The sequence below is a fragment of the Macaca fascicularis genome, chromosome 2 (assembly GCF_037993035.2).
Source record: "Macaca fascicularis isolate 582-1 chromosome 2, T2T-MFA8v1.1".
In the NCBI taxonomy this organism is placed as follows: domain Eukaryota; kingdom Metazoa; phylum Chordata; class Mammalia; order Primates; family Cercopithecidae; genus Macaca; species Macaca fascicularis.
Genome location: NC_088376.1, coordinates 148,204,484 through 148,231,705, shown reverse-complemented (window position 1 = coordinate 148,231,705; position 27,222 = coordinate 148,204,484). Strand labels below are relative to the sequence as shown.

General features: G+C 51.7%; 2 protein-coding genes across 23 annotated transcripts; one reads left to right on the top strand and one right to left on the bottom strand.

Moving 5' to 3' along the window:
- Window positions 1-8,117: 8,117 nt before the first annotated feature.
- PRRT3 (proline rich transmembrane protein 3) lies at window positions 8,118-16,285 on the top strand. Of its 19 annotated transcripts, none has more exons than XM_065538950.1 (5): window positions 8,118-8,207; window positions 11,611-11,691; window positions 12,406-12,685; window positions 12,890-13,045; window positions 13,844-16,285. In XM_065538950.1, the coding sequence occupies exons 2-5, from the start codon at window positions 11,668-11,670 to the stop codon at window positions 15,616-15,618; spliced, it is 2,235 nt and encodes a 744-aa protein (XP_065395022.1). In that variant the 5' UTR covers window positions 8,118-8,207; window positions 11,611-11,667; the 3' UTR covers window positions 15,619-16,285. The 19 variants fall into 19 exon arrangements, with proteins under 19 accessions (XP_065395022.1, XP_065395017.1, XP_005547850.1 ...); XM_065538945.1 differs by having other exon boundaries at window positions 12,403-12,685; XM_005547793.4 differs by having other exon boundaries at window positions 11,611-12,108.
- Window positions 16,286-16,793: 508 nt separating this feature from the next.
- Window positions 16,794-27,150, bottom strand: CRELD1 (cysteine rich with EGF like domains 1). Of its 4 annotated transcripts, none has more exons than XR_012431453.1 (11): window positions 27,089-27,150; window positions 26,329-26,521; window positions 26,024-26,106; window positions 23,260-23,370; window positions 22,825-22,916; window positions 21,391-21,557; window positions 21,201-21,296; window positions 18,926-19,009; window positions 18,655-18,750; window positions 18,321-18,455; window positions 16,794-17,472 (listed from the first exon to the last, which is right to left on the bottom strand). XR_012431453.1 is itself a non-coding variant. In XM_015446259.3 (11 exons), the coding sequence occupies exons 2-11, from the start codon at window positions 26,500-26,502 to the stop codon at window positions 17,258-17,260; spliced, it is 1,263 nt and encodes a 420-aa protein (XP_015301745.1). In that variant the 5' UTR covers window positions 26,503-26,521; window positions 27,089-27,150; the 3' UTR covers window positions 16,794-17,257. The 4 variants fall into 4 exon arrangements, 2 of the variants coding, with proteins under 2 accessions (XP_015301745.1, XP_005547834.2); XR_012431452.1 differs by having other exon boundaries at window positions 27,021-27,102; XM_015446259.3 differs by having other exon boundaries at window positions 21,381-21,557.
- Window positions 27,151-27,222: the final 72 nt, after the last annotated feature.

Below are 27,222 nucleotides of genomic sequence, written 5' to 3'. Positions count from 1 at the left end.
ATGGGGTGGGGGGTGAATTATAGCTCCCTAAAGCTGCTTCAGAAAACAAAAACGTGAGGCGGCAGCACTAGGGCCAGATGGCAGAGGAGTTCATAAGTCATCCCTCAGAGGCAGAACTTCATCCCGATGGTGGCAGCAGGAAGCCTTTGTAGGGACTGGTGTGGAGGGATTTGCTGCTGGGCAGGGAATGGAATGGAGGGGCAGAAGTGGGTAAGGAGAGCACTGGAGTGAGTGAGATGGTAGTGCGGTCAGAGGAGAAGGCACGGCATTGAAGTCATGTCCATGATTAGCTCCTGCTTTCTCACACTCACTGTGTTGCTTTGCAGAAGACAGTTTTCCTCTTTGGGCCTCAGTCTCCCCATCAGTCACAAGGGGATCATATGGTGCAGCTACTTTGGAAAAGTCTGACAGGTCCTCAAAAGTTTAAATGTAAAGTTTCCATGTGACCCAGCAGTTCCCCTCCTAAATAGATATATACCCAAGAGAAGTGAAAACATATTGGCCGGGTGTGGTGGCTCATGCCTGTAATTCCAGCACTTTGGGAGGCCGAGGCGGGCAGATCACAAGGTCAGGAGTTCGAGACCAGCCTGGCCAACATGGTGAAACCCCGTCTGTACTTAAAATAGAAAAATTAGCCAGGCGTGATGGTGCGCGCCTGTAATCCCAGCTACTTGGGAGGCTGAGGCAGGAGAATCGCCTGAACCCAGGAGATGGAAGTTGCAGTGAGCTAGGATCGTGCCATTGCACTCCAGCCTAGGCAACAGGGCGAGACTTCATCTCAAAAATAAAAAAGAAAAGAAAACATCCAGGTCAGGTGCATTGGCTCACGCCTGTAATTCCAGCACTTTGGGAGACCGAGGCAGGTGGATTGAGCATCCTGTAGTCCCAGCTACTCAGGAGGCTGAGGCAGGAGAATTGCTTGAACCTGGGAGCCAGAGGTTGCAGTGAGCCGAGATTGCACCACTGCACTCCAGCCTGGACTACCGACTGGACAACAGAGCGAGACTCTGTCTCAAAAAAATAAAAAAGAAAGAAAAACGAAAAAGAAAACTTGTCTACACAAATACTTATACATGAATATTCATAGAGCATTATTCATAGTAGCCACAAGGGGAAACAACCCAAATGACTATCAGCTAACAGATGGATAAATGAAATGTGGTATATCCATACAATGGCATATTATTCAGCAATAAAAAGAATGAAGTACTGACTAGGTGCAGTGGCTCACACCAGTAATCCCTGCACTTTAGGAGGCTGAGGTGGGAGGATTGATTGAGGCCAGGAGTTCAAGACCAGCCTGGCAACATAACAAGACCCTGTCTCTACAAAAAATAGTTATCTGGGCACGGTGGCGTATGCCTGTAATCCCAGCTACTCAGGAGCCTGAGGCAGGAGGGTGGTTGCTTGAGCCCAGAAGTTGAAGATTACAGTGAGCCATGTCTGCACCACTGCACTCCAGCCTGGGCAACAGATTGAGACCCTGTCTCTAAAACAGTAAAATAGGCTAGGCACAATGTCTCATGCCTGCATCCCAAGTACTTTGGGAGGCTGAGGCAGGAGGATCACTTGAGCCCAGGAGTTGGAGACCAGCTTAGGCAACATAGTGAGGCTTCATCTCTACAAGAAAATGAAAAACAGATCAGCCAGGCATGGCAGCACATGCCTGTGGTCCCAGCTACTGGAGAGGCTGAGGTGGAAGGATTGTTCGAGCCCAGGCGGTCAAGGCTACAGTGAGCCATCATTCCACCACTGCACTCCAGCCTGGAAGACAGAGCGAGACCCTGTCTTGAAACAATAAATAGATAATAATAGGCTGGGCGCGGTGGCTCACGCCTGTAATCCCAGCATTTTTGGAGGCCGAGACAGGCGGATCACGAGGTCAGGAGATCGAGACCATCCTGGCTAACACAGTGAAACCCCGTCTCTACTAAAAATACAAAAATTAGCCGGGCGTGGTGGCGGGCGCCTGTAGTCCCAGCTGCTCAGGAGGCTGAGGCAGGAGAATGGCATGAACCCAGGAGGCGGAGCTTGCAGTGAGTGGAGATCGTGCCACTGCACTCCAGCCTGGGCGACAGAGCAAGACTCCATCTCAAAAAATAATAATAATAAAATAAATAATAATAAAGTAAGTATTACTATTTCACCAGTTTTGTTGTTGTTGTTGTTTGATTTTTGGTTTTTTTTTTGAGACAATCTTGCTCTGTCACCCAGGCTGGCATGCAGTGGCATGATCTTGGCTCACTGCAACCTCTGCCTCCCGGGTTCAAGCAATTCTTGTGCCTCAGCCTCCCGAGTAGCTGGGATTACAGACATGCACCACTGCGTCTGGCTAAGTTTTGGATTTTTAGTAGAGAAGGGGTTTCACCATGTTGGCCAGGCTCGTCTCGAACTCCTGACTTTAGGTGATTCATCTGCCTCGGCCTCCCAAAGTGCTGGGACTACAGGCGTGAGCCACTGCCCCGGCCCAGAATTTTTTAATGTATTTCCCAAAATCACTTTTTTGTGGGAGGGGAGGGAGCAGTGGAGTTGGATATTTTAAAAGTAAATCACAAGTATGTCATTTCACACATAAGTAGTAGGTATCATAACATATGGAATTTTTTACACATAACCCACAAGGCCATTATTTCACCCAATACAAACATGCTTATACTTTAATATGTCCTAAGACCCAATCTGTGTTCGTATTTCCCTAATTGTTTTAAAATGTCTTTTCCACAGTGGATTTGTTTGACTGAGGCTCCCAACGAGGCCCCCACATGGCATTTGGTTGCTATCTCTCTTAAATCTCTTATATAACAGTTTACCCTCCCTCCCTTTTTTTCCAAGACATTCATTTGTCAAAGAAACCGTGTTGTTTGTTGTCTCTGTAGAGTTCTGTGAATCTCTGAAAATGTTATCTGAATGGAAAATTAAATCTTCAGATTGTTTTTCACTTTAAGGAAAGATTAAGGGGAATGAATTTGTGATAGATGCATAGAAAATTAAGCAAATGAGGCCGGGCACGGTGGCTCACGCCTGTAATCCCAGCACTTTGGGAGGCCAAGGTGGGTGGATAACCTGAGATCGGGAGTTCAAGACCAGCCTGACCAACATGGAGAAACCCCGTCTCTACTAAAAAAAAAAAAATACAAAATTAGCTAGGCATGGTGGCGCATGCCTGTAATCCCAGCTACTCGGGAGGCTGAGGCAGGAGAATCGCTTAAACCCGGGAGGCGGAGGTTGCGGTGAGCCGAGATCGCGCCATTGCACTCCAGCCTGGGCAAAAAGAGGGAAACTCCGTCTCAAAAAAAAAAAAAAAAAAAAGAAAATTAAGCAAATGAAAAACCAAGCAGTACTTACTGCAGGAGAAACAGAATGTCTGGGGAAGGAATTATTATACTTACAGTACACTTCTTGAATCAGCTTGAATAATTGTTTCACAGTTCTAGTATTGTAAATGCAGAATAATGATATCAAAAAACTACAGAAAAATGTGGAAAGTAATAGAAGAGCTACATTTTCATATTATCTTCATAGTAGTCAATAGATTAACCCCCCAAACTGAAAATAATTAACATTAGCAGCATAAATCTGATGTGAAAATAGGATAAATACCAGAAGAAATAACCAGAAGTACCAGAAAGAGTTGAAAATAATTACTTCCAGCAAGTGGGAATTGAGAGTGAAAGGGAATGGGGTAAGGATCTGCTGATTTTAAAGTGGCATCAGATTTCACCAAAAAAAATAACTCTTGGCTGTGGACGGTGGCTCACGCCTGTAATCCCAGCACTTCGGGAGGCCAAGGCAGGCAGATCACTTGAGGTCAGGAGTTCAAGACCAGCCTGGCCAACATGGTGAAACCCCGTCTCTACTAAAAATACAAAAATTAGCCAGGTGTGGTGGTGTGCGCCTGTAATCCCGGTTACTGGGTGGCTGAGGCAGGAAAATGGCTTGAACTCAGGAGGCGGAGGTTACAGTGAGCTGAGATCGTGCCACTGCACTCTAGCCTGGGTGAAAGAGAGAGACTCTGTCTCAAAAAACAAACAAAAAACCTCTTTAAAAAGATCAGGTTTGTTTAGTTGGTGTTGGTGGAAGCTAAAATCTGAGAATGGATAGGTTAAGACTCCAGGAACTCTTCAGGCTGCATTTGGCCAGTTTAGTAAAAGAGTATAACTCCCCTTGCCCTCAGAGTTCAGGACAGTGGGCAGAGCACAGAGAAGGTTCGCCAGCCTGCACTGTCTCCCACCTGTTCTCCGTTTTGTTTATTTGCTCATGCCTGCCAGAGCAACCAGCCTGAATGAAAATGCCAGGCAACTGTCCTGGGCTCTGTCTAATCAGGAGATTTCATCATCGCCAGCCCCATCTTCTTTGCCTCTTCCTTCCCTCTCTTTCCTTGGGGAGTCACAACTTTCAGCTCTGTTGGTTTGAAGTCAACAGAGATCCAAACTGGAGGGCCTATTTTCATGGACTCAATTAACTCCTAACATAGTAGGGGCTGCCTGGAAGGCCTGGGGTTTCCATCGCCCCCACTTTCCTCTCTCAGGTTCTTCCAGAGGGGCAGGAGGGTGTCATTACTATTAAGAGCACTGGTTCTGGCTGGGGCGTAGTAACTCATGCCCGTAATCCTAGCGCTTTGGGAGGGCGAGGCAGGCTGATCACCTGAGGCCAAGAGTTTGAGACCAGCCTGGCCAACATGGCGAAACCCTGCCTCTACTAAAAATACAAAAGCAAGACTCTGTCTCCAAACACAGAGCACTAGTTCTAAAGTCAGGCCTCTCCCTTCGTTGCTGCACGACCTTTACCAAGTTATTGAACTTCTCTGAGCTTCAGCTTGCCAGCTGTATAATGAAAAGCATAACACCTAGGGTTGTCATGAGGACTTAAAAAGAATAATGGTGTGTAGCATAGTTTTTGGCAGACCAAGTGCTTGGTAAACAGGAGATATTGACCACCCCTTGTATACTTGGAGTCATCTTCCACTTATCCCCGCCGTCCCAGAGTCTCCAGAAGGATGCTGGGAGCTCCATCTGGAGCTGAGATACTCCCCATCCACACCTGCGTCTCGTGTTCCCCACTTAAACATTCACCTCCACCCCAGCCAGTCTCCTCTTTCCATAGGATCAGCTTTCGCCTTGCCTCTAGCCAAAGAGATCCTAATCTCTCTTGCCTTTGTTTGGAATCTCAGAACCCCTGCCAGTTGGTAGTTTAGAAACGCGATGGGATTGGGGCCCCTGGTTCTAAAGAGGGCAGCCAGGAAGCAGCCAGATGGCCCTGTATGGACTGGAAGGTCAGGCACTCACACACCTGCCCTCGTCAGGAGAAACTGAGGAAGGGAACCGGGCCAGCTCCGAGCCTGCGGAGGGAATCTCAACATCTCCAAAGGAGGCTCCCAGCGAGTTCACAAGGGGAAGTGAGAGGAAGGATCCAGACTCCTCAGCTTCTGTAGGGGGCCCTAGCACTGCCTTCTGGCCAATACTGCTCACAGGGGAAAAGATACAGGTCCCCCAGAGGAAGTCAGGATGCTGTCAGGAAGGGACATGATTATTGCACAACCCTCCAAAATGTCAATTAGCTATATGTAGAATCAGGATCCAGTTAACTTCCTACAAGATTGTAACAACTGGATAAATCTAACAAGATAAACAACTAACAAATGTAGAATCTTGCATTAAGCGTCAATAAACCAGTTGTACATGAAGAGATGGGAACACCTTACTACTAGATCAGTTGGGTAACATGATGTGGCGGCTAGAAACATTAATTCAGTGTGAGGCCGTATGAATGGAGGAGAATCCTGGAAAGGAGAGGTGAAGGTTCACCTTTACTCCCAACGAGATTCATTTCCAAGAGTCCGACTTTAAGGGGGGCGTTGTTGAGCTGGTAAGAAGCAAACAGCGACGAGATCCCACATGGTGAGAACCCAGAATGCTGTCCTGCAAGGAACAGCTGAAAAAGAGTGTTTATTCTGGAGAAAGAAGACTCTAGAGAAACGAGAGATGCCTTTACAATTCTGAAGGGTCTGTTCAACAAGGAAAACAGAGCTGGTCAGGTCATGTGGTGAAATGGGTAAGGCCTGCACTCTCTCCCAGAGTCAAACAGCTGAATGCAGGCCCCACCATTTACCAGCCATTAGGGATGGGATATTCTTCAAACCGCAACATGTCAGACACGACTGGGGGCTGAGTATTGCTTTTCTGTGAGAGCTAGAGGTAGGAAGCTTTTGGGAGGGAGATGTCAGCTCAGCCCTAGGAAGAATTTTTTCTTTTTCTTTTTTAAGTTAAATTTAATATTTTATTTGATACAGGGTCTCTTTTTGTCACCCAGGCTGGAGTACAGTGGTGCGACCTTGGCTCACTGCAACCTCTGGCTCCTGGACTGAAGTGATCCTCCCACGTAACCCTCCTGAGTAGCCGGGACCCAGGTGCGCACCACCACACTTGGCTAATTTTTTTTTTTTTTTTTTTGGTAGAGATGGGGTTTTGCCATGTTGCCCAGGCTGGTCTCGAACTCCTGGGTTCAAGCAGTCCTCCAGCCTTGGCCTCCCAAAGTGCTGGGAATATAGGCATGAGCCATTACACAGGCCAAATTTTCTTCTTTCTCTCTCTCTCTCTCTCTCTTTTTCCCTCCCTCCCTCCCTCTCTCTCTCTCTTTCTCTTTCTTTTCTTTTCTTTTTTTTTTTTTTGTGACAGAGTCTCGCTGTATTGCCCAGGCTGGAGTGCAGTGGTCATTGCACTCCAGTGACACAGCTTGTGGTCAATGGACAGAGTGGTCAGTGCGCTCCAGTGACACTCCAGTGGCCATAGCTTACTGCAACCTTGACCTCTTGGGCTCAAATGATTCTCCTGCCTCAGCCTCTGGAGTAGGTAGGACTACAGGAATGTACCACAATGCCCAGCTAGTTTATTATTATTATTATTATTATTTAAAATTTTAAAAAGTCTCACCATCTTGCCCATGCTGGGCTTGAACTCCTGGGCTCAAAATGGTCCTCCTGTGTAGGCTTCCCAAAGTGCTCGGATTACAGGTGTGAGCCACTGCACCCAGTCCTGTCTCATTTTTGATAACCACATATATTTCCTGTGTGGATTTCCCTTAAAGAATTGAGCTTAATAGTGGGTGTTTAGTATATCAAGAGGTGTTCAAAGAAAGACCAGGAACATTTCGACAGTGTTTACCAGCCCCATATGCAGACCCATAGATTTTACTACCATGCCTCAGCTAGGCAATTATCTGGTAGGTGCACTAGTTCACGTGCACAATGATGTGTTAAGCATTATCCCTGCTCCATTATTCCTGCTAGCAAAAGGCTAGAAACAACCTGTGTCCAATCACAGGGGACAGGATGAAGAACAATAACTAGCTGACCATATGCTGGAATTCTGAACAGTGGATACAAGAAATGAGATAAATCTATAGATATTTACATGAAAAATGTGCCAGAATATATTGTAAAGTGAAAAAGGCAAATTACAGAAATGTGTACAGTGGTCGGGCACGGTTGGTCACCCCTGTAATCCCAACACTTGGGGGGGCTGAGGTGGGCTGATCACCTGAGGTCAGGAGTTCGAGACCATCCTGGCCAACATGGTGAAACCCTGTCTCTACTAAAAATATAAAAATTAGCCCTGCATGCCTATTATCCCAGTTACTAGGGGAGGCTGAGGCAGGAGAATCACTTGAACCTTGGAGGTGGAGGTTGCAGTGAGCCGAGATCACCATGCCACTGCACTCCAGCCTGGGCGACAGAGCAAGACTCTTGTCTCAAAAAAAAAAAAAAGTGTACAGTATGACGTCATTTCTATTTAAGATATACATGTAATCGTGCATTGAAAATAATCTGAAGGATACATACCAAGCTGTAGGTAGGATTTACCTAAAAGGGTATAGGGATACAAAGAGGAAGTGAGCTCCCCGTCCCATGAGGTATGCAAGCAGAGGCTAGCTGCCCCGTTTTCAGGGATGCTGCAGAAGGCATTTCCACATTCCTCAGAGATGACCTCGGTTCCACTCAGCCCTGAGAATCCCTGAGCGAGGGGAAGTCAGGGTTGGGAGAAGAGTCCACCCCTAAGGGGAAAGAGTTAAGCAGGGCTGCGCGCCTGTGGGCGGGCTCGCGATCTGCAGCGCCAGGCTCTGTTAGCCGAGTCTGAGCATCTCGGAGGATGCGGCGCGGCGAGCGGCTGCAGGGACGCGCGCAAGGTGAACGCGGGGGCTGCGGCGCGCAGGTGAGGAGCTGGCCCAGGGAGGGGGCGATGGCGGGGCCCCGGCGGGGAGCGTGGCCTGCTGCCCCCGTCGCGGGCGCAGGCGACAAGGCCTGCACGGCGCCCACCCCCATCCAGCACACTGCGGGAAGGCGCGGAGCCAGGGAGAGCGGAGACGGAGGAGGAGAAGGAGGAGGAGGAGAGGTAACCCGAGATGGACCAGCTCCGAGGCTGCCCTGCAGCGGCCTCGCCCTGCCCCCAGGCCGGCCTCTCCCCAGTCCCTGCGACAGAGAGATCCGCCACCCCCACAGCCTCTCCAGCAGTGCGAGCCCAGGACTGGGCAAGCCCCGGCCTTGTCCGCAGGTGCCCACATCTCTTGGGTTGGCGGTGGTAGGCAGATGGCATGTTTATCTTTGGAGGCCCCATTCAGCCCTCCAAAGGCAAAGCGTTTTGGACCTCATGTGGAAGATGAGCCTCCGAGGGTTTCACAACCCCGATTGTGTCCACTCAGCTGTGTGACCTTGGGGGAGTTGCTCACCCTCTCTGAACCCCCGTTTCTTCTCCTTGTGAAATGGCTAGTCCCACACCTTGTATTGGGAGGGCGGAATGACATGTTGCTAAGCTTAGCACAGGAGCCTAACTGGGGAAGAACTAAACACAGGGGCACTGTTTTTAGCCAGTACCTGTGTTAGGGGCCTCTCAGCACACCCCTACTCTCAACCTTGGAGCTAAGCCCTGTCTCTGGGCCCCCAGCACCTATCCTAGACCAGGAGCAGCCCACGAGGCTCCGTGAATGTTTGAGAAATGAACTAACAAGGCTTTAAGACAGAGTCTAAACTCAGGTTTGGAGGACGGGACTCAGAGGTCTTTGAACCCCTTGAAATTGTCCACAACTTTTGGTGAGCCAGGATCGTTTCGCTGGGAGAGCATCAGGGATTTTCAGTGGCTTCTTAAGGTGTCTGTGAGCCACCACGGGTTAAGAGCCTGGAAGCTTTGGGGACAGCTGCTCCCCAGAGAGGAAAAGAGCAGGGCCTCTGCCCCCAAACACACCGAGGCCTCAGCTCTCGCACCCTCCATGCACCCTCTCCTGGTGATGCCTCCCTGGCCCACCGACAGGCTCTCGGGAACAGGAACTTTTAGGGGATATCCACCTGGGGCCAGGTATATACTGGAGGCTGCAGGTTTGAAATAAGAGATTATTATAGAATCAGACCAGGGTGACAAGTGCCCAGGAAGGTGAGGGAAGGAAGGCGGGAAGAGGAATGTCTAAGCTGAAACAAGTCACCATCCTATCTTACCTGGGTGTTTACACTGGCGTCTCTCTCCCCGTCTTTTTTTTTTTTTTTTTTTTTTTGAGCTGGAGTCTCGCTCTGTCACCCAGGTTGGAATGCAGTGGTGCAATCTTGGCTCACTGCAACCTCCATCTCCTGGCTTTCAAGTGATTCTCCTGCCTCAGCCTTCTACGCAGCTGGGATTACAGGCACACACCACCATGCCTGGCTAATTTTTGTATTTTTAGTAGTGATGGGATTTCACCATGTTGGATAGCCTGGTCTCGAGCTTCGGACCTCAAGTGATCCGCCCACCTAGGCCACCCAAAGTGCTGGGATTCCAGGTGTGAGCCACAGCACCTGACCTCTCTCCGTTTTTTAAAACACGAATAAGGCTTTGTCATCCCCATGCTTTCCATCCCCACTAGCTGCCTGTGACATGTGGAATAAAATTCAGGTGCCACGTCGTGGCCTACAAGACACCTGTGACCTCACCTCCGCCTTCCTGATTTTCATTTCCTGTGCTCCAGCAGCACTTGTGTTCTTTTTTTTTTTTTAGACAGAGTCTGACTCTGTCGCCCAGGCTGGAGTGTGATGGTATAATCTCAGCTCACTGCAACCTCTGCCTCCCGGGTTCAAGTGATTCTCCTGCCTCAGCCTCCCAAGTAGCTGGGATTACAGACACCCACCACCATGCTTGGCTAATTTTTGTATTTTTAGTACAGATGGGGTTTTGCCATGTTGGCCAGGCTGGTCTCAAACTCCTAGCCTCAAACAATGTACCAGCCTCAGCCTCCCAAAGTGCTGGGATTACAGGCCTGAGTCATTGTGCCCAGCCCACACTCCTATTATTTCTTGAACTCACCCAGCTCATTCCTGCCTCAGAGCCTCTGTACTTGCTGTTCCCTCTGCTAAATGCCTTTTCCCCAAATCTTCAAAGAGCTGACTCTTTCTTATTCAGCATTTAGCTTAAATGTCACCTCAGAGAGGACATTCTGGTAACCCCTGTGTAAATGGCCTCTCATCCATCTCTTAGCCCTCTTTTATTTTCTTCATAGCTCATCTTATTTAAAAGTATGTATCATCGTCTCTCCCCTAGAATGCCGTTTGCGAGGGCAGTCTCATCAGTGTTTTTCACTGCTTTATCATCAGGGCCTGGCACATAGTGTGTGTGCAAATTATTTGTTGAAATAGTTAAGGGGAATGGAGAGACAGAAAGCTTTCTGGACAGAGGGAAAAGTGAAAGGGTTCTAATGCATTTCAAGCATCAGGTATGAACCTCGCCCATATGTGTTTGGTTATTTAAGTCTTATAAGAGCCGCCTCAAGTTAGACAGGCTTATTATCCCCCATTTTACTGATGGGGAAACTACGATGCAGAGAAGTCAAATGACTCCCCCAGGAAATGAAGATGTTGGGATTCAAACTCAGGCCCCTCCCCAAAGGCAGGTGCATATTCCTCTCCCTCTCCACCTCTCATTTTTGAAGTGGGCTTTAGGAATAACATTTCAGGCTGGGCGCAGTGGCTCATGCCTGTAATCCCAGCACTTTAGGGGGCCAAGATGGGCAGATCACTTGAGGTCAGGAGTTTAAGACTAGCCTGGCCAACATGGTGAAACCCTATCTCTTAAAAATATAAAAATTAGCCAGGTGTGGTGGCATATGTCTGTAACCCCAGCTACTCAGGAGGCTGAGGCAGGAGAATCACTTGAACCCGGGAGGCGGAGGTTGCAGCAGTGAGCCAAGATCACGCCACTGTACTCCAGCCTGAGCAACAGAGTGAGACTATTGTCTCAAAAAAAAAAAAAAAAAAAAAAAAAAAAAAAAAGAACAGGATTTCAGCAAGTGAAGGAGAAGGGAGAGAGCATTTCCGCAGAAGCAAAGGCATGGGAGTCACACAGTCCAGTGGATGTTGGAGGACAGATGAACAGCCTGTGGTGGCCAGGGTCTTGGAAGGCCAGGAGAGGAGCTTATGTTCTTTCCTGAGGGAAATGGGGAGCCACTGAAGGTTTTAAAGCAGGCAAGTGCCACATCCCGCAGTTTTAAAAGCAGAGAAGCTGCTGCCTTGCATTGTTTTTCTTTCCTGCCAGCCCCTTGAGGAAGGCATGGGGGCCCTCAGCCCTCACATGTCATTCCCCCTGTTTTTTTTTTTTTTAGGCTCATCCAGTGAGGACTGGAAGGTGGGGGCTTTAGGCCCAGGCATCGGAGTAGACCATGGCCTCCAGCCCATGGGGCTGTGTATGTGGCTTTCTGCTGTTGTTGCTGCTGCCACTCCCGGGGACTGGCCCTGCCCTGGGGAGGGGCTTTCCCAGGCCACTTGAAAACTCCAAAACCCCTATGATTCCTGGAGCCCACCCTAAGGGCTCTTTGGGCTCAGAGCCCCACTCCTTTGACATCTTCCTGGACAACCCCAGAGCTGAGAGTCATAGGAACTCTGATGTCCGTCACGCCCCTGCTGACGAGATGCCTGAGAAGCCTGTAGCCTCTCCCCTTGGCCCAGCCCTGTATGGGCCCAAAGCAGCCCAAGGGGCTCAGAGAGAACGACCCCCAGTAACTGATGACCTCCAGATGGCTCGAGGACAAAGCTCCCACGGCTGGACAGGACCTCTGGATTCACAAGAGCTTCTGGAGCAAGAAGCAGTGGCTCCGCACCCAGTGAGCCATCCTCATCTCACTTTCATCCCTACAACTCCCAGACTTCAACTCAGGGTAGCCACAGTTCCTCCCTCCCTGCAGCATGGAGGCCAACAGGGACAGCAGCCACCTAGAGATGAGGGTCTGAAGGCCAAAACCAAGAGCAGGGTCCCACCCACTTCTCCCTCAGACTACCAGGGCCCACCCCACACCCTTGTTCCCCACTCAGGTACTGTCAAGAGGCCAGTCCTGGAAGGACAGGGTGGGTCTGAGGAACACTTCCAGGAGGCAGCTCAAGGCCCCCTCTTCACCCAGCAGGATCCAGCAGCCTCTGATGTTGGCTCAGTTCCCCCAGTTGAGGTGGTGTACTCTCAGGAGCCAGGGGCCCAGCCAGACTTGGCATTAGCCAGAAGCCTTCCTCCTGCTGAGGAGCTGCCGGTTGAGACCCCCAAGAGGGCTGGAGCTGAGGTGTCCTGGGAAGTCAGCTCCTCAAGTCCGCTGCCCAAGCAGGTTGACCTCCCTGACGCTAAGGATTCACCAGGACCCCAGCCCATGGATCCGCCTGCCTCAGAGGCTCCTGACGGGCCGTCCAAGCCAGGTTGGTGTCAGTGAGCGTGTTGAGTGATGTTCCGGGGCAGCTGGATGCCTCAATTCTGTTTGACCCTGGGTCCCTCTACGTCTCATTTTCCTCTCTGTGGCAAATGAAGGTGATTGTGACTCAATCCTGAGGGATTAGGAGCACCATAGGAGGGTCAGGTAACTACTGCTTAGTTATAGTCAGATGACTACTTTGTCATTTCAGAGATAGCAGCAATGAATGGAGCAGACCCCATCTCCCCCCAGCGGGTGAGAGGAGCCGTGGAGGCCCCAGGCACCCCCAAGCCCCTCATCCCTGGTCCCTCAGACCCTGGCCCAGCTGCAAACCGAACAGAGAGCCCCATGGGGGCCCTGCAGCCAGGTGAGGGCATGGCTGGGGTGTGGGGAGAGGGAGTGCTCTGTCTAGTAACTGAGAACCTCTGTTGGGGGTGTGTGAGGGGTGGAGGGCAGGGAATGAATGGAGACAATCACCTGCTTAAAGGAGTTGCCCAGGGCCTCCTTCAAACAGCCTAGGATAATAAATTCATACTCACTGGGAAATCTGGGAGAAGTCATTTGCCCTTTTGGGGCTAGAATGTTCTAATATGTAACATGGATATGTTTTAGAACAACAACAAAAAAAAAATACAAAAATTAGCTGGGTGTGGTTGTGCATGCCTGTAGTCCCAGCGATTCTGGAGGTTGAGGTGGGAAATCCCTTGACCTGGAGGTCAAGGCTGCAGTGAGCCCTTATTGCACCACTGCACACCAGCCTGGATGACAGAGTGAGAACCTGTCTCAAAAAAAAAAAAAAAAAAAAAAAAAGAAAGAAAGAAAGAAAGAAAAAGAAATTTCAATGCCCAAGCCACGTTCCAAGAAATTCTTATTCCTTGGCCTCCAGACGATTCTATTATGCAGCCCATGTGTTGAACTGCTGGGGTACTACCTCCCTGATAGTACCCTGAAATAAAAACGATAGGGGACATCCATTTAGCACTTACTGGGTGTTGGGCACCATGCTAAACATTCCGTCTTCTTCACAACCCAATGAGGCAGGTGCTGTTATCTCCATTTTGCAGATTTGCTTGGAAAAGTTAAATGACTTGCTAACCACACTAGAGGGTGATAGAAAATCAAAAGCACTTTTCAAAAGGCGATTTTAATATTGTTATCATTGCAGATGACGCCGAGGAGTGGCCGGGGCGCCCCCAAAGCCATCCCCCAGCACCCCCAGTCCAGGCCCCCTCGACGTCACGCCGGGGCCTCATTCGAGTCACCACACAGCGAGCCCTGGGCCAGCCTCCCCCTCCGGAGCCCTCAGCCAGCTCCATGGCTTCAGCCCCAGCCTCCAGCCCCCCAGCCAATGCCACTGCACCCCCGCTACGCTGGGGTCCCCTGCGGCGGGTCCTGAGCTTCTCCTGGGAGCTGCACGTCTACGGGGTGGGGGTGCTCTTTCTGCTGCCCGCGTTGTTGGCGCTGGCTGCGCTGGCAGCCGCCCCAGCAGGGCCCCGGCTGGCATTGGTGGCCGCGGTGCTGGTGCTCGTGGCTTCAGGGCTGCGATCCGCCTACATGCTTACCGACCCTTATGGCTCGCAGGCGCGGCTGGGCGTTCGCGGGGGCTTGGTGCTCTACAACCTGCCCTTCCCCTTGCTGCTCACGGCGCTGGCGGCCCTGACTCTGCTTGGCCTGGGCGCGGGGCTGCCGCCACCGCTGCAAAACCCACTCCTGCTGGGAGCAGTGGCGTTGGTGCATGGTGTGGGGTTGCTCGCGACAGACCTGCTGTCCACATGGTCTGTGCTCAACCTCCTTATGCAAGGCTTGTCGTGCGCCTGGGGCGCGGCCGTGGCTCTAGGCACGCTCTGCCTGTGCCGTCGCCGCCTGCTGGACGGCCCACGGGGCTGGGATGCCAGCCCGGGCCCTCGGCTGTTGGCCGTGGCGGGCGCGCTGGGGCTGCTGGCCAGCGGCTTGCAGCTGGCGGCTGCGCTCTGGCTGTACCCGGGCCCAGGTCGCGTGGGCCGCTTCTCGTGGGCCTGGTGGGGTGTCCACTTCTGGCTGCGCCTCCTGGAGCTGACATGGGCGCTCGCCCTGGCGCTGGCCGCGGTGGCTGCCGCGAGACCCAGGCCGCCCACGGAGCACGCTTGCTGGGCTAAGCTGATGCGGCTGGCGTGCCCGGCGCCGTCGGGCAAGAGCGAGGTGCCGGAGCGACCCAATAACTGCTATGCGCGGCCCAGCAGCGTTGGTGCAGGCAGCTTGGACATCAGCAAGAGCCTCATCCGCAACCCGGCGGAGAATGGGCAGCTGGCCACGCCCAGTTCAGGCGCCTGGGGCTCGGCTGCGTCGCTGGGTCGCGGACCCCAGGGTGGCCCAGGACTGTCCCGCAACGGTGTGGGACCGGCGCCATCGCTGAGCGAGCTGGATCTGCGGCCGCCATCGCCCATCAACCTGAGCCGTAGCATCGACGCCGCGCTCTTCCGCGAGCACCTGGTGCGAGACAGTGTGTTCAAGCGCTGCGGCCTCCGCGGCGTGGCCTCCCCGCCGCCTGGAGGCGCTGTGCGGGCGCGTCGGGGCAGCCATCCCAAAGCCGAGCTCGACGACGCTGGCTCCTCGCTCCTCCGCGGCCGCTGCAGGTCGCTCAGCGACGTGCGCGTGCGCGGGCCGGTCCCACAACACGTAGTGGAAGAGCCCGACGGGGCAGCCGCGGTGGCTTCTGGCAGCTCCCTGGACAGCTTCTCCAGGGGCTCACTCAAGATCAGTTGGAACCCCTGGCGCCACGGGCTGTCATCAGTGGACAGTCTGCCCCTAGATGAGTTGCCCAGCACAGTACAGCTACTGCCTGCCCCGACCCCAGCCCCTGACTCTACCGCTGCTCGGCCGGGGAACGGCCAGGGAGAGGTCCAGCCGCGCGGCAAGCCTGGGGAATCCCGCAGCGCCTCCAGTGATACCATCGAGCTTTGAGGAGCGGTCCTGACGCAGGGCTAGGACCCTGGCCGATGCCCACATGGCATGGCCGACTGGGACAGTTGAGCCTTTAAAAAATGGGTATCCTGGCCGGGCGCGGTGGCTCACGCCTGTAATCCCAGCACTTTGGGAGGCCAAGGTGGGCGGATCACGAGGTCACGAGTTCGAGCCCAGCCTCTTAGTCTCGAACATAGTGAAACCCTCGTCTCTACTAAAAATACAAAAAAATAGCCAGGTGGCACACGCCTGTAGTCCCAGCTACTCGGGAGGCTGAGGCGGGAGAACTGCTTGAACGGGAAGACGGAGGTTGCAGTAAGCCGAGACCACGCCATTGCACTCCAGCCTGGGTGACAGAGTGAGACTCCGTCTCAAAAAAAAAAAAAAAAAAGACATCCCCAGGCCTCCACCTGACGACAGCCCCCGGGGGACAGCCAGGTTTGAACTCACCCCACCCCCATGCCCTGTTTTTTGCTTTTAATATTTCTGGTTTTCAGCCGGTATTTTGCACAGAGGCCGTGTCTTATGCGGAATACAGGGTGGGTATGCATGGATTTGGGCATGAAGAACAGGGAGCAGGTGCCCCAGACTCCCCAACATGGAGCGATGAGCCTCACTTGTCTAGACTGTCCTCTTTGTGCCAAAGAAATAAACCCTTAGGACTTGGCTCATGCTTCCCACTGGCCATGCCAGGATCCTGTATTCATAGAAGGAAGGAGAGACTGGAGGCCCTGCCTCCCAGTCATTCTAAGTCCTGTGTATTGGACAGAGGGGAGGACTCTGAGGAAAGGTTGCTTGAGGCTTGGAGGCCCTGGTCATAATGGCGACCACACTTACTGAACATCTCTTGTGTACTGTCCAGGTCTTCACATTTATGACCTAATTTAATTCTCATGTTAAGTCTGAGTGGAAAGCATCATGAAGCCCATTTGAGGAAAGAGAAGAGTGAAGTTCAGAGGCAAAAGTCATCTGTCCAGGGTCCTTTGCCAAATGACAGCTGGCATGGAACCATCCTAAGGCTGGTTCCTCTACCCTCCTTCTCCTAACAGCACTTCAGGAGCAACCTTCTCCTCTATCTTTTCTCCACTCACCATCAGGGAAGCCCTCAATTTCCCAGGATTCTAGGAAATTTCCCTAAGGTGGGGGGTGGTGGAACAGGTAGTAAGACTGAAGCCTTTTAACTTTCCAAGACCTTTCTTTATTTCCTGAGATGAATAAATAAATGGCAATGAGGGGTGGGGATGTGGTGAACACAGAACGAGCTGGCAGGAGGGGGCTGGCATGCAGCTGGCAGGAGGGGGCTGTGACGGCCCCACCACTGTGAGGACCCCCTCATCCTGAGCAGGGGCCAAAGCTCACTAGCAGCCACCATTAAGGAAAAACTTCTGAAATTCACACATTGTGAAGCCTGCCAGTCCCCGCCAGGTGAAGAACTCATGGTATCCACCTTCAGGGCTACTTTTTACCCTAGGGGCCTTGTCTGCCCAGACCTGGGTACCTGGGCTGCTCTGTAAGGCAGGTAGGGTTGCTTACCCCACTCTCAAAAATAAACCAAGCTGTCCTGAGTGTCCAGCAGGAGGGCAGCCCAAGCTCTGGGGCCAGCGTAGGTGGGAGGAGATCCTACAAGTGGTGGCCAAGATTATCTGCCCTTGATGAAGCCCTCCAGCACACGGTCACTGCGCTCTGACAACCAGTAGCCAGTCATGGCTGCCACAGCCCCGATGAAAATGGCAGTGAACACCAAGTCGCCCTTAGCAGCCAGCGTGGCCAGTGCACAGATGATGACGCCAAAGAACATCTGCTGCAGCACCACCAACTCGTCCTCTGTCATCTCTGAGAAGAAGCCCGCCGACTCTGCAGAGGAGCGAGAGATGCAGCCTGGCACTCGTATCCCTGTTCCTGGCAGTTCTTGGAGCCTCCCCAGAACTCCCATGCACCTGATCATCATGGCCACCAGGCCTGCCCAGCAAGCCAGGCACACAACATTTACTGCTCAAAACCACGCTGCAAGAGGCAGTTACCATCCCTGTCTCACTAAATGGGAAAGTGAGGCTCAGAGAGGTAAAGGGGTTGGACTTGCCAAGGCCATGTGGTAGACAAGTTGGGGGCAGAGCACTTATTACATGTATGAGTCTCATTCCACGGTCAGACTGTCTGGATTGGGATCTCAGCTCTGCAACTTGCTTGCCATATAGCCCTGGGAAAGTAGCTTCATCTCTCTGCATCTTAGTTTTTACATAGTTAGAATGGGGATGAGAACCCGACCTCCAGCGTCGGGCTGTTTCAGGGGTTAAATAAGTTAAGATGAGGAATGCACCTAGAACAGCATCTCACATAGTAATTGCTGGGGAAATGGTCCCTGCCATCACTGTTGTGATTACCCTGCATCTCACCACACCCCCAGCCTAGAACATCTCTCAGCAGGCCAGGGCAAACACTGGTCCCATTGGATAGATGAGGAAACAGGTTAGGGAGGCAGACTGATTTGATGCCAAGTCTGATTCCCTTTGTACCCTGGAAAGTGTAAGGCTGCTGAGAGCCAACCTGGAGATCAGATGTACAGCCTGGTCTCAGTGCAGCCTCCAGGGGGCCGGGTGGCAGTAGGGGTGGGGCAGGACTCGAGCTGCCACTGCTACCTGGGGAAGGGGCTTGCCTGCCCTCTATTTGAATGAGGACCTCCCCTCTCCCACCCCAGGGCTCACCTGGGATCTGCTCCTTCACACAGATGCCTTCCATCTGCTTGTAGCCCTCGGCACAGATGCAGCGATAACCGCCCTCGGTGTTTTCACACTGCTCATTCTCTCCCGGACACACCTCTGTCTCACACTCATCCACGTCTTGGGGGAAGGGAGGGGTCAGAGTCCTGCTAAGGCCCCCCACCCAGCACCCCGACTCCATCTTGTCCATCTCTCAACACTACCCTCTGCCCTTGCACAGGCAGCATTCCACCCTTCCTTCCCCATATTCCAGCCCCTTCACCATTCATGCTGGGTGAGGCACTCCCAGGTGCCTGTGTCCCATCAGCAGGAGACTCACCGAGACACTTGGAGCCCACCTGCTGGTAGCCAGGGCTACACTTCTTACAGCGACCTGGCCCTGCCCCCATGCAGCCTAGGCAGGCCTTGGCACAGTCTGGAGAGAGGAGAGAGATGAGGGTGAGATGTGCTCCTAGGCCCAGGAGAGCCATGCTCCAGAAGAGGCGGCCTGGGGGTGCTCTGAAGCCTGAGAAGGGGAAGGTTTGGAGGGACAGGTGTGGAGCAACTCCTCCTGCCCTCCTCACATCCCCACTGCAGAAGCAGACACTGACCTCGGCACTCATAGGAGCCCTCAGTATTCACGCAGAATTGGTCGGCTCCACAGTTGGCTCCCTCTGTGCCACACTCATCAATGTCTGCAGAGAGGTGAGCAGGGTGAGAATTTCGATCCCTATTTAGTAGGGAAGCTGAGGCCAGAGCCACTGGGGAATGGTCTTGCCTGGGATTAAATGGTATGGCAGGGACTGCAAGCTGTCTACCAACACAGAAGCAGACGTGCAGCTGGACTTCAGGCTGCCCAACCAGAGACCACATTTTCCAATCTGTCTTGAAGCTAAGCGTGTCCCTGTGATTGAGTTGTGGCCAACAGGATGTAAACAGGAGTGGTGAGCTCCACTGTTATCTTGGTCTTAAAACAATGCTTAGACTCCTCAATGCACTTTCTTTCCCTTCTCCCTTCCTGAGTGCTGGGACATGGGACACGGAGATGCCCAGGACTCAGCTTCCACCATGCAGACAATGCCCAAGGGGATGATTGTGCAGGAAGTTACAGGAATGATCTGGGTACTGGAACGATTGTGACTAGCACAGCTCCCCTGCCAGCCTGGACTACTCACTTTGGGACTGTAATATGAGGAAAAAAAATAAACCTCTACCCTCTAGATTCTTTTTTTTTTTTTTTTTGAGATGGAGTTTTGCTCTCGTCACCCACGCTAGAGTGCAATGGTGTGATCTCAGCTCGCTATAACCTCTGCCTCCTGGGTTCAAGCAATTCTCCTGCCTCTGCCTCCCAAGTAGCTGTGATTACAGGCACCTGCCACCACGGCTGGCTAATTTTTGTATTTTTAGTAGAGACTGGGTTTGCCATGTTGGCCAGGCTGGTCTTGAACTCCTGATCTCAGGTGATCCACCCCCCTTCGGCCTCCCAAAGTGCTGGGATTAGAGGCGTGAGTGAGCCACCATGCCCGGCCAACCTGTATATTCTTTTTTTTTTTTTTTTTTTTTGAGACGGAGTCTCGCTCTGTCACCCAGGCTGGAGTGCAGTGGTGTGATCTCGGCTCACTGCAAGCTCCGCCTCCTGGGTTTACGCTATTCTCCTGCCTCAGCCTCCTGAGTAGCTGGGACTACAGGCGCCCGCCACCGCGCCCAGCTAATTTTTTGTATTTTTAGTAGAGACGGGGTTTCACCGTGGTCTCGATCTCCTGACCTTGTGATCCGCCCGCCTCGGCCTCCCAAAGTGCTGGGATTACAGGCGTGAGCCACCGCGCCCGGCTAACCTGTATATTCTTTAAGCCACAGTCTTTTGAGGATTTTTGTTATAACAGCTTAGCCTCTACTCTAGTCTAAGTAAGTGGCTAGGCTGGGACCAAACCAAGTCTTAAACCCAGGTTTCCTGACCCCAAGTTCAGGGTCCTCATTCTCCTGGCCAACCCTTCCTCAATTTTTTTTTTTTGAGATGGAGTTTTGCTTTGTTGCTCAGGCTGGAATGCAGTGGCGCGATCTTGGCTCACTGCAAGCTCCGCCTCCCGGGTTCATGCCATTCTTCTGCCTCAGCCTCCTGAGTAGCTAATTTTTTGTATTTTTAGTAGAGATGGGGTTTCACTGCGTTAGCCAGGATGGTCTCGATCTCCTGACTTCGTGATCTGCCCTCTTTGGCCTCCCAAAGTGCTGGGATTACAGGCGTGAACCACCGCGCCTGGCCCCTTCCTCAATTTTTTTTTTTTTTTTTTTTTTTTTTTTTTGAGACGGGGTCTCGCTCTGTCACCCAGGCTGGAGTGCAGTGGCCGGATCTCAGCTCACTGCAAGCTCCGCCTCCCGGGTTCACGCCATTCTCCTGCCTCAGCCTCCCGAGTAGCTGGGACTACAGGCGCCCGCCACCTCGCCCGGCTAGTTTTTTGTATTTTTTAGTAGAGACGGGGTTTCACCGGGTTAGCCAGGATGGTCTCGATCTCCTGACCTTGTGATCCACCCGTCTCGGCCTCCCAAAGTGCTGGGATTACAGGCTTGAGCCACCGCGCCCGGCCCCCTTCCTCAATTTTTAAGACTTGGCCAAAGTAGCACCTCCTCCAAGAAGCCTTTCCTGATTCCCCATCACCACTTCCACTGAACTAGATCAGAGGCATCTCTCACTGTACACAGGGACTATACTACACAGTACCTGTGTACTGGACTGTAAGTATCTGGTTACTTGTCTGCCTTCCCAGCCAGGTTGAGATCTCCATGAAGGTGAGGCCTAGGCTAGTTTAGCCCAGGCTTGTGTTGAGAGAATGAAGGACCAAGCCCAGGCCCCTGCCCATCTGCCTCAGACCTAGCTAGAGCCCCACTTACCTACACACTTGAGGTGGTGCAGGGCCCAGCCCTTCTTGCATTGCAAACAGTTTGATTCCTCAGGTCCTGAGCATCGGGCACAGGGGCCAAAACAAGCTGGGTGGAATGGGGGCAGCATGAGGATAGGCAGGCAGGTAGCCCATCTGCCCCTGCCCAGTGCCACACCTTTTGGCTACCTACCCGAACATACCAGATGGCTGGCGTTGCGTTCTGCCTCGAAGTAGCCAAGGCCACACTGGCCACAGGCCTCACCCCCGTAGCCGGCTTGGCAGTCACACTGCCCGCTGCCCCCTCGTGTCCCTTCCCCTTCACACTGCCCGTAGCCACCACAGGGCCTCTCTGTGCCCCCAGGACAGGCTGTGGGAAGACACCAAACCAGGTGAGGTCGTCTATACAACCTTGACATACAAGAGAATATTTTCTGCTCTGCATATCAGTAACATTTTTGGAGAAGACAATTAATTTTAGTGACATAATATTTTGTCATAAAAGCGAAATTTACTTAACCAATTTCCTCTTGTGGAACAATCAGATTTTACAAACCTTTTATTTATTTATTTATTTTTAGTGACAGGGTCTTGCTCTGTTTCCCAGGCAATGACATGATCATAGCTCACTGCAGCCTCGAACTCCTGGGCTCAAGCAATCCTCCCACCTCAGCCTAGGGGGACTACAGTACAGGCTGCACTACCATGCCCCACCTTTTTTTTTTTTTTTTTTTTTTTTAAAGAGACAGGGTCTTGCTATTTACCCAGGCTGGTCTCTCAAACTCCTGGCCTCAAGTGATCCTCCTGCCTCAGCCTCCCAAAGTGCTGGGTTTACAGGCACGAGCCACTGCAACAAATATTTTCTTTCTTTTTTTTTTTTTTTTTGAGACAGAGTCTCGCTCTGTCGCCCAGGCTGGAGTGTAGTGGCGTGATCTTGGCTCACTGTAAGCTCCGCCTCCTGGGTTCATGCCATTCTCCTGCCTAAGCCTCCCGAGTAGATGGGACTACAGGCGCCCGCCACCACACCCGGCTAATTTTTTGTATTTTTTAGTAGAGACAGGGTTTCACCGTGTTTGCCAGGATGGTCTCGATCTCTTGACCTCATGATCCGCCTGCCTCGGCCTCCCAAAGTGCTGGGATTACAGGCGTGAGCCACTGCGCCCGGCCAATAGTTTCTTTTACAAAGACTGAATTTGCCATTTTTGCAGCTACCTCTTTATCTGTAGCTTCAGGAAAGACTGTTCTAAAAGAGGCTGGTAGTAAGTTTGGCTCTTGTGCCAGGACTGTGTGTGAGGATAGATGGTGACCATGGGGGCTCCAGGGCAACACCCGCCCCTCCCCAGGAAGATACCATAATCTGATCTGGCATGGGAAATGAAGGGGCTGGGGGCTCTATCATTTCTTTAATACATGATGATAACCATACTGCATCTGACTCAGTGTAGCCCCTGTGCTTTCTCCAAGCCTTTCCCCACTGATTTGCCCATCTCCCCAGCCCTGTGAGGCGGGCAAGAACTGAGGTCCAGAGAAGTTATCTGAGTAGCCTGAGTTCACACAGCTAGCTAGGGACAGAGCCAGGACTGGATACCTGGACTTGGCAGTCCCCTCCCATCCCCAAGAGCAACTTAAAAACTCACGAAGGCAGGAGGGCCCAAAGGTGCCTGCGGGGCAGCAGAGCTTCAGGGAATCTGAGCACAGCCACTGGAACAGGTCCGGGGCCTCCTGCTGCCTGAGGCAGGGGCAGGGTGGAGGGAAGTGGGGAGGAGGCGCTGAGATAGTGTCAGAAGTGCTGTTCCCATTCCCCCACGCCTGAATCTGTGATTCAACCCAGCTTGGACATAAGACCCAAAAGGCCATCTGACCAATGCCCTTTCCCCATTTGGCAGAGGGGTAAACTGAGGCTCAAGTGGAGCACAAGTCCCCCTGCAAGTCCTTAGCAGATCTGGGTTTGGAAGGAGCAGAACCAGGACATGGCCCCCAGCATGCACCCCCCTGCTTCTTGGCCAAGTCAAGGCCTTATCACCAGGCCCCACCTGTGACCCACTCCCAGGGAAGGCCCCCTTGCCACTCACTTGTGAAACCACCAGCTCTCCACCAGCTCCTCACTCAGCTCCAGCAGGCGGTGGCACTCGAAGTCCGACTTGCTGCACACGCCCTCCAGCACCTCTACCAGGCGGGTCTCACTGACCAGACAGGGCAGGGCTGGTGGGAAACACGCCCCATCCTGCCCACCACCCTCCTCAGGTCTCTCTCTACCCTTCCTCGTGCCGTGACAATATGAAAGGAAAGGCCATGAGGTACAATAGAAGGGATCATGGTTCTGGGAAGCAGACGGACCTGGGTTCAAATCTAGTGGTAGGACCTTGGGCAAGTCACTTAACTTCTTTGAACCTCTTTGTTTTGTCATCTGTAAAATGGGGACAACAATACCTTCCCTGCAGGTTTGTTGTAACATACATCAGTTCCTGCATCTGAGCAATGGAATATAATACCCTTGCTGGGTAGATATAGCTAAAAATACATCCTATAACAAGTGTTGGCAGGGATGTGGAGAAATTAGAATCCTCCCACACTGCAGATGGGAATAAAAAATGGCATCACCATTGTGGAAAAGCAGTTCCTCAATAAGTTAAACATGGAATTGCCATAGAACCTGCCAATTCCACTACTGGATATAGACCCAAAAGAATGGAAAACAGGTGTTCAAATGAAAACTTGTACACAATGTTCACAGCAGCACTACTCACAACAGCCAAAAGGTAGAAACAATGCAGATGTCCATCAACTGATGCATGGATAAACAAAATGTGGTACAGCCAAACAAGAATATTATTCAGCCATAAAAAGGAATAAGTATTGATATATGCTACAGCATGGGTGAACCTTGAAAACATTATGCTAAGTGAAACTAGCCAGACACAAAAGGCCATATATTTTATGATTCCAATGAAATCAGCAAATCCATAATTTCTGCTTGACTAACACAAATTAGTGATTGCCAAGAGCCAGAGGAAGGGGAGAATGGGGAGTGGCTGTGTAACAGGTATAGGATTTTTTGGGGGGTAATGAAAATGTTCTGGAACTACATAGTGGTGATGGTTGCACAACATTGTAAATGTTATTAAATGTCCTTAATGGGAAATTTTTTATGTGTATTTTACCACAATTAAAAAAAAAAAAAAAATATATATATATATATATATATAAATATTTGATGCCTTATATCCTGTATTTAAAGGGTCTTACACAGTGCCTGGCATGTAGGAAGTGATTTTAAAAAGCAAGTAATGCAGGAGCCATTACAAAGCTGGAAGTGCCTCTGGGGTTGTCTTAGCCAATGCCCTCATTCCTGAATGAGGAAACTCATGCCCGGCAAAGGAAAAGAGAAAATGACCAATGTTACATAATAACAAACCTTTATTTCTAGTGGGCATCCCAGTTAAGCCCTTTCCACACTCCTATGAAATAGGCAAACCAGGTATTAATATCCCCATTTTACAGGTGAAGAAACTGTGGCTCTGAGAGGTTAAGAACCAACAATCAGGTCTAACTCTGAGCCTTTGCTGACTCCTCTTCCATTTGACTTTGAAAAGCTGGAGGCTCAGGACAGGGCTCAGGGCTTGGCTTTCTGTATCCTTCCCATGCCTTTCTTTACATACTGACTATATAATGGCTTTCTGTATTATATATACTGACTATATAATGGCTCTCCTCATAATGACTTTCTTTACATACTGACTATATAATGATGACTCTCAAATTCCTGTTTCCAATTCCTACTCTTTTCTGAATTCCAGATTTGGATGGAGTCTACCTGGATGTCTAATGGACATTTCAGCCCAATACATTCAAAGAACACCACATCCCACCCCTCCCCTAAACCTTCTCAGTTTCCCATCTCACCATCTTAGAAAACAGCTGCACTATTCACCCAGTTGCTCAGGCCCAAAATCTAGTAAGCATCTTTTATTCTACCGTTTCTCTATACCCATAATGAATCTATCACCAGGTCCTATTGTTCTCTCTGCAAAATATACCCAGACTGTGACCCCTTCACCATGTCCTCCACTAGATACTACACTAGCTCGTATTGCCTTCATACCTAGATGATGCACTTGCCTCCCAAACTGGTCTCCCTGCTTCCTCCACCCTTGCCCCTTACAGTCTGTTTGCTACATAGCAGTGTGAGTAATCTTTAAATGTATAAAGAAGACAGTATCACTTTTTCTGCTCATAACCTTCCAAGAGCTTCCCATTACACTCCAAAAAAAAAATCTAAACTCTTTTCTGTAGTCTTTGAGGCCTAAGCCTCCGCCTTCACCTTCTACCACTCTCCCCTTTGCTCACTCCACTCCAGCCACTTCTCGAATACACCAAGCTCAGTCCCATCCTCTGCCCTAAGCCTCCGCCTTCACCTTCTACCACTCTCCCCTTTGCTCACTCCACTCCAGCCACTTCTCGAATACACCAAGCTCAGTCCCATCCTCTGCCCAATTTCCTTCCTGTCACATAGCTCGCTTCTTCACTTCAGGTCTCACTGTTCAAATGCCACATCTTGAACACGCTGCCTCCCACCATCCTGCAGTCTACTGTGCTTCACTGTTTGTTCTTTCATCTGACATAATATTATTCACTTATTCATTGCTTGTCTTCTCTACTAGAATGTGAGCTCCAGGAAGGTGGGATTTTGCTTGCCTTGTTTACTGCTATACTATAGATGTTCAGTGCTATTTGTTGAATGAATAAGTGCTCCCCAAGAGTTCCTAGCCCTCCACCAATAGAGCAGAGAGTTGGCAGGGAGGGGAATATACACCCATTCCCCCAGCAGCCCCTTACCTGTCTTTGTATTTGGACAACTTCTCTTCCTCCCAGGCAGTGTTTCCACCTCCAAAGTTGTCCCGGATGGTTCTCTCCAGGCCCTGGAAACAGAAAATTAGTAATAGCTAAGTACAGTGCCTGGCACATGCTAGCACTTCACTGTTCTACTGACCAGGAAACTGAGGCACAGAAAGGCAACTTGCCTAGGGCCATACAACTAGTAAGAGACCAAAATGAAACTTGAATCCACGCAGATTTGCATCCCAGAGTTCCCCACTCTAAATCGCTGTGTTCCCCTCCAACGAGGCTGCTGGTGCACCCACCTTGTTGAAGCTGTCAACCAGTCCCCGGCAGGTATGACACGGATGGGGCTGAGGCGGGGGAGAAGACTGGGGAGGTGGAGAGGGCTGGAGCCAGATGGGGTCTGGGAGGCTGAGGAAGAGGCTCAGGCCCCAGAGCACAGCTGGGACCAGGCCCTTCGGGAGCCATAGGGCCATCTTTACCCAGGCTGGGGACCTGCAGAAAGAGGGCGTGGAGAGGCTTCACTGGAGTCAGGCCCCACGCGAGAAAGAAAAAGGTCTGTTCTGAGGTGCCGTGGCGTTGGGAAGTGCGTTATTACAAGCAAAAGAGGCCAAACTGGGTACTGCAGGGGCTGTGGGGATGGGTGGGGAAAGGCGCATAAGATGCAATTCCAGAAGAGAAATAAGTTATCCCCGTTAGCATGGGGGTGGGGAGAGGAAAGTGGCCTCGCTCCTTGGCAAGGGGGCAGAAGTCAGCCTCTTGTTTGAGGGTCTGATAAAGGCTATTAGGGGCCGGATCCGCAGAATTAGGGAGAAGAGATCAGATTCCAAGTACTGAAGGAGAGGAGGCCAGAGGGGTTGTTTTGGGGGAGGTGTCCGGAACCCCGGGCTTTGGGGGAGGAGCCCGGATCCGGATATGAAGGGAAGGGGTCAGATTCAGGGCCTCGCAGAAGGGCAAAGGCACGGCCCACGAGCCGGCAGAGAAGGATCCAGACCCTCGTAAACCACGGAGGAGGAAGAACCGACCGCCCCAGCCCACGGGCGCCGTGAGCCGTCTCCTCACCGCGTAGCTGCCACAGCCTGCGTAAAACGCACAACCCCCACCCGCGCTGCAGTCCCGGGGGCGGAGCGTGCCGCCCAGCCAATGGTGATGGGCCATGTGCCATTACGTCACCCCACGCCAGCCAAACACAGGCG

What these genes read in the sequence shown, in the direction of transcription:
- CRELD1 (XM_015446259.3), bottom strand. Translation starts at nt 26,502, where the DNA reads ATGGCCCTATGGCTCCCGAAGGGCCTGGTCCCAGCTGTGCTCTGGGGC. An exon ending in CTTTGGGCCCTCCTGCCTTC is followed by an intron (nt 21,558 to 22,824) that starts GTGAGTTTTTAA and finishes GTCTTCCCACAG; the next exon opens with CCTGTCCTGGGGGCACAGAG. An exon ending in GGGCTCCTATGAGTGCCGAG is followed by an intron (nt 18,751 to 18,925) that starts GTCAGTGTCTGC and finishes TCCTCTCTCCAG; the next exon opens with ACTGTGCCAAGGCCTGCCTA.
- PRRT3 (XM_005547788.4), top strand. Translation starts at nt 11,668, where the DNA reads ATGGCCTCCAGCCCATGGGGCTGTGTATGTGGCTTTCTGCTGTTGTTG. An exon ending in TGACGGGCCGTCCAAGCCAG is followed by an intron (nt 12,686 to 12,889) that starts GTTGGTGTCAGT and finishes TTGTCATTTCAG; the next exon opens with AGATAGCAGCAATGAATGGA. An exon ending in CATGGGGGCCCTGCAGCCAG is followed by an intron (nt 13,046 to 13,843) that starts GTGAGGGCATGG and finishes TTATCATTGCAG; the next exon opens with ATGACGCCGAGGAGTGGCCG.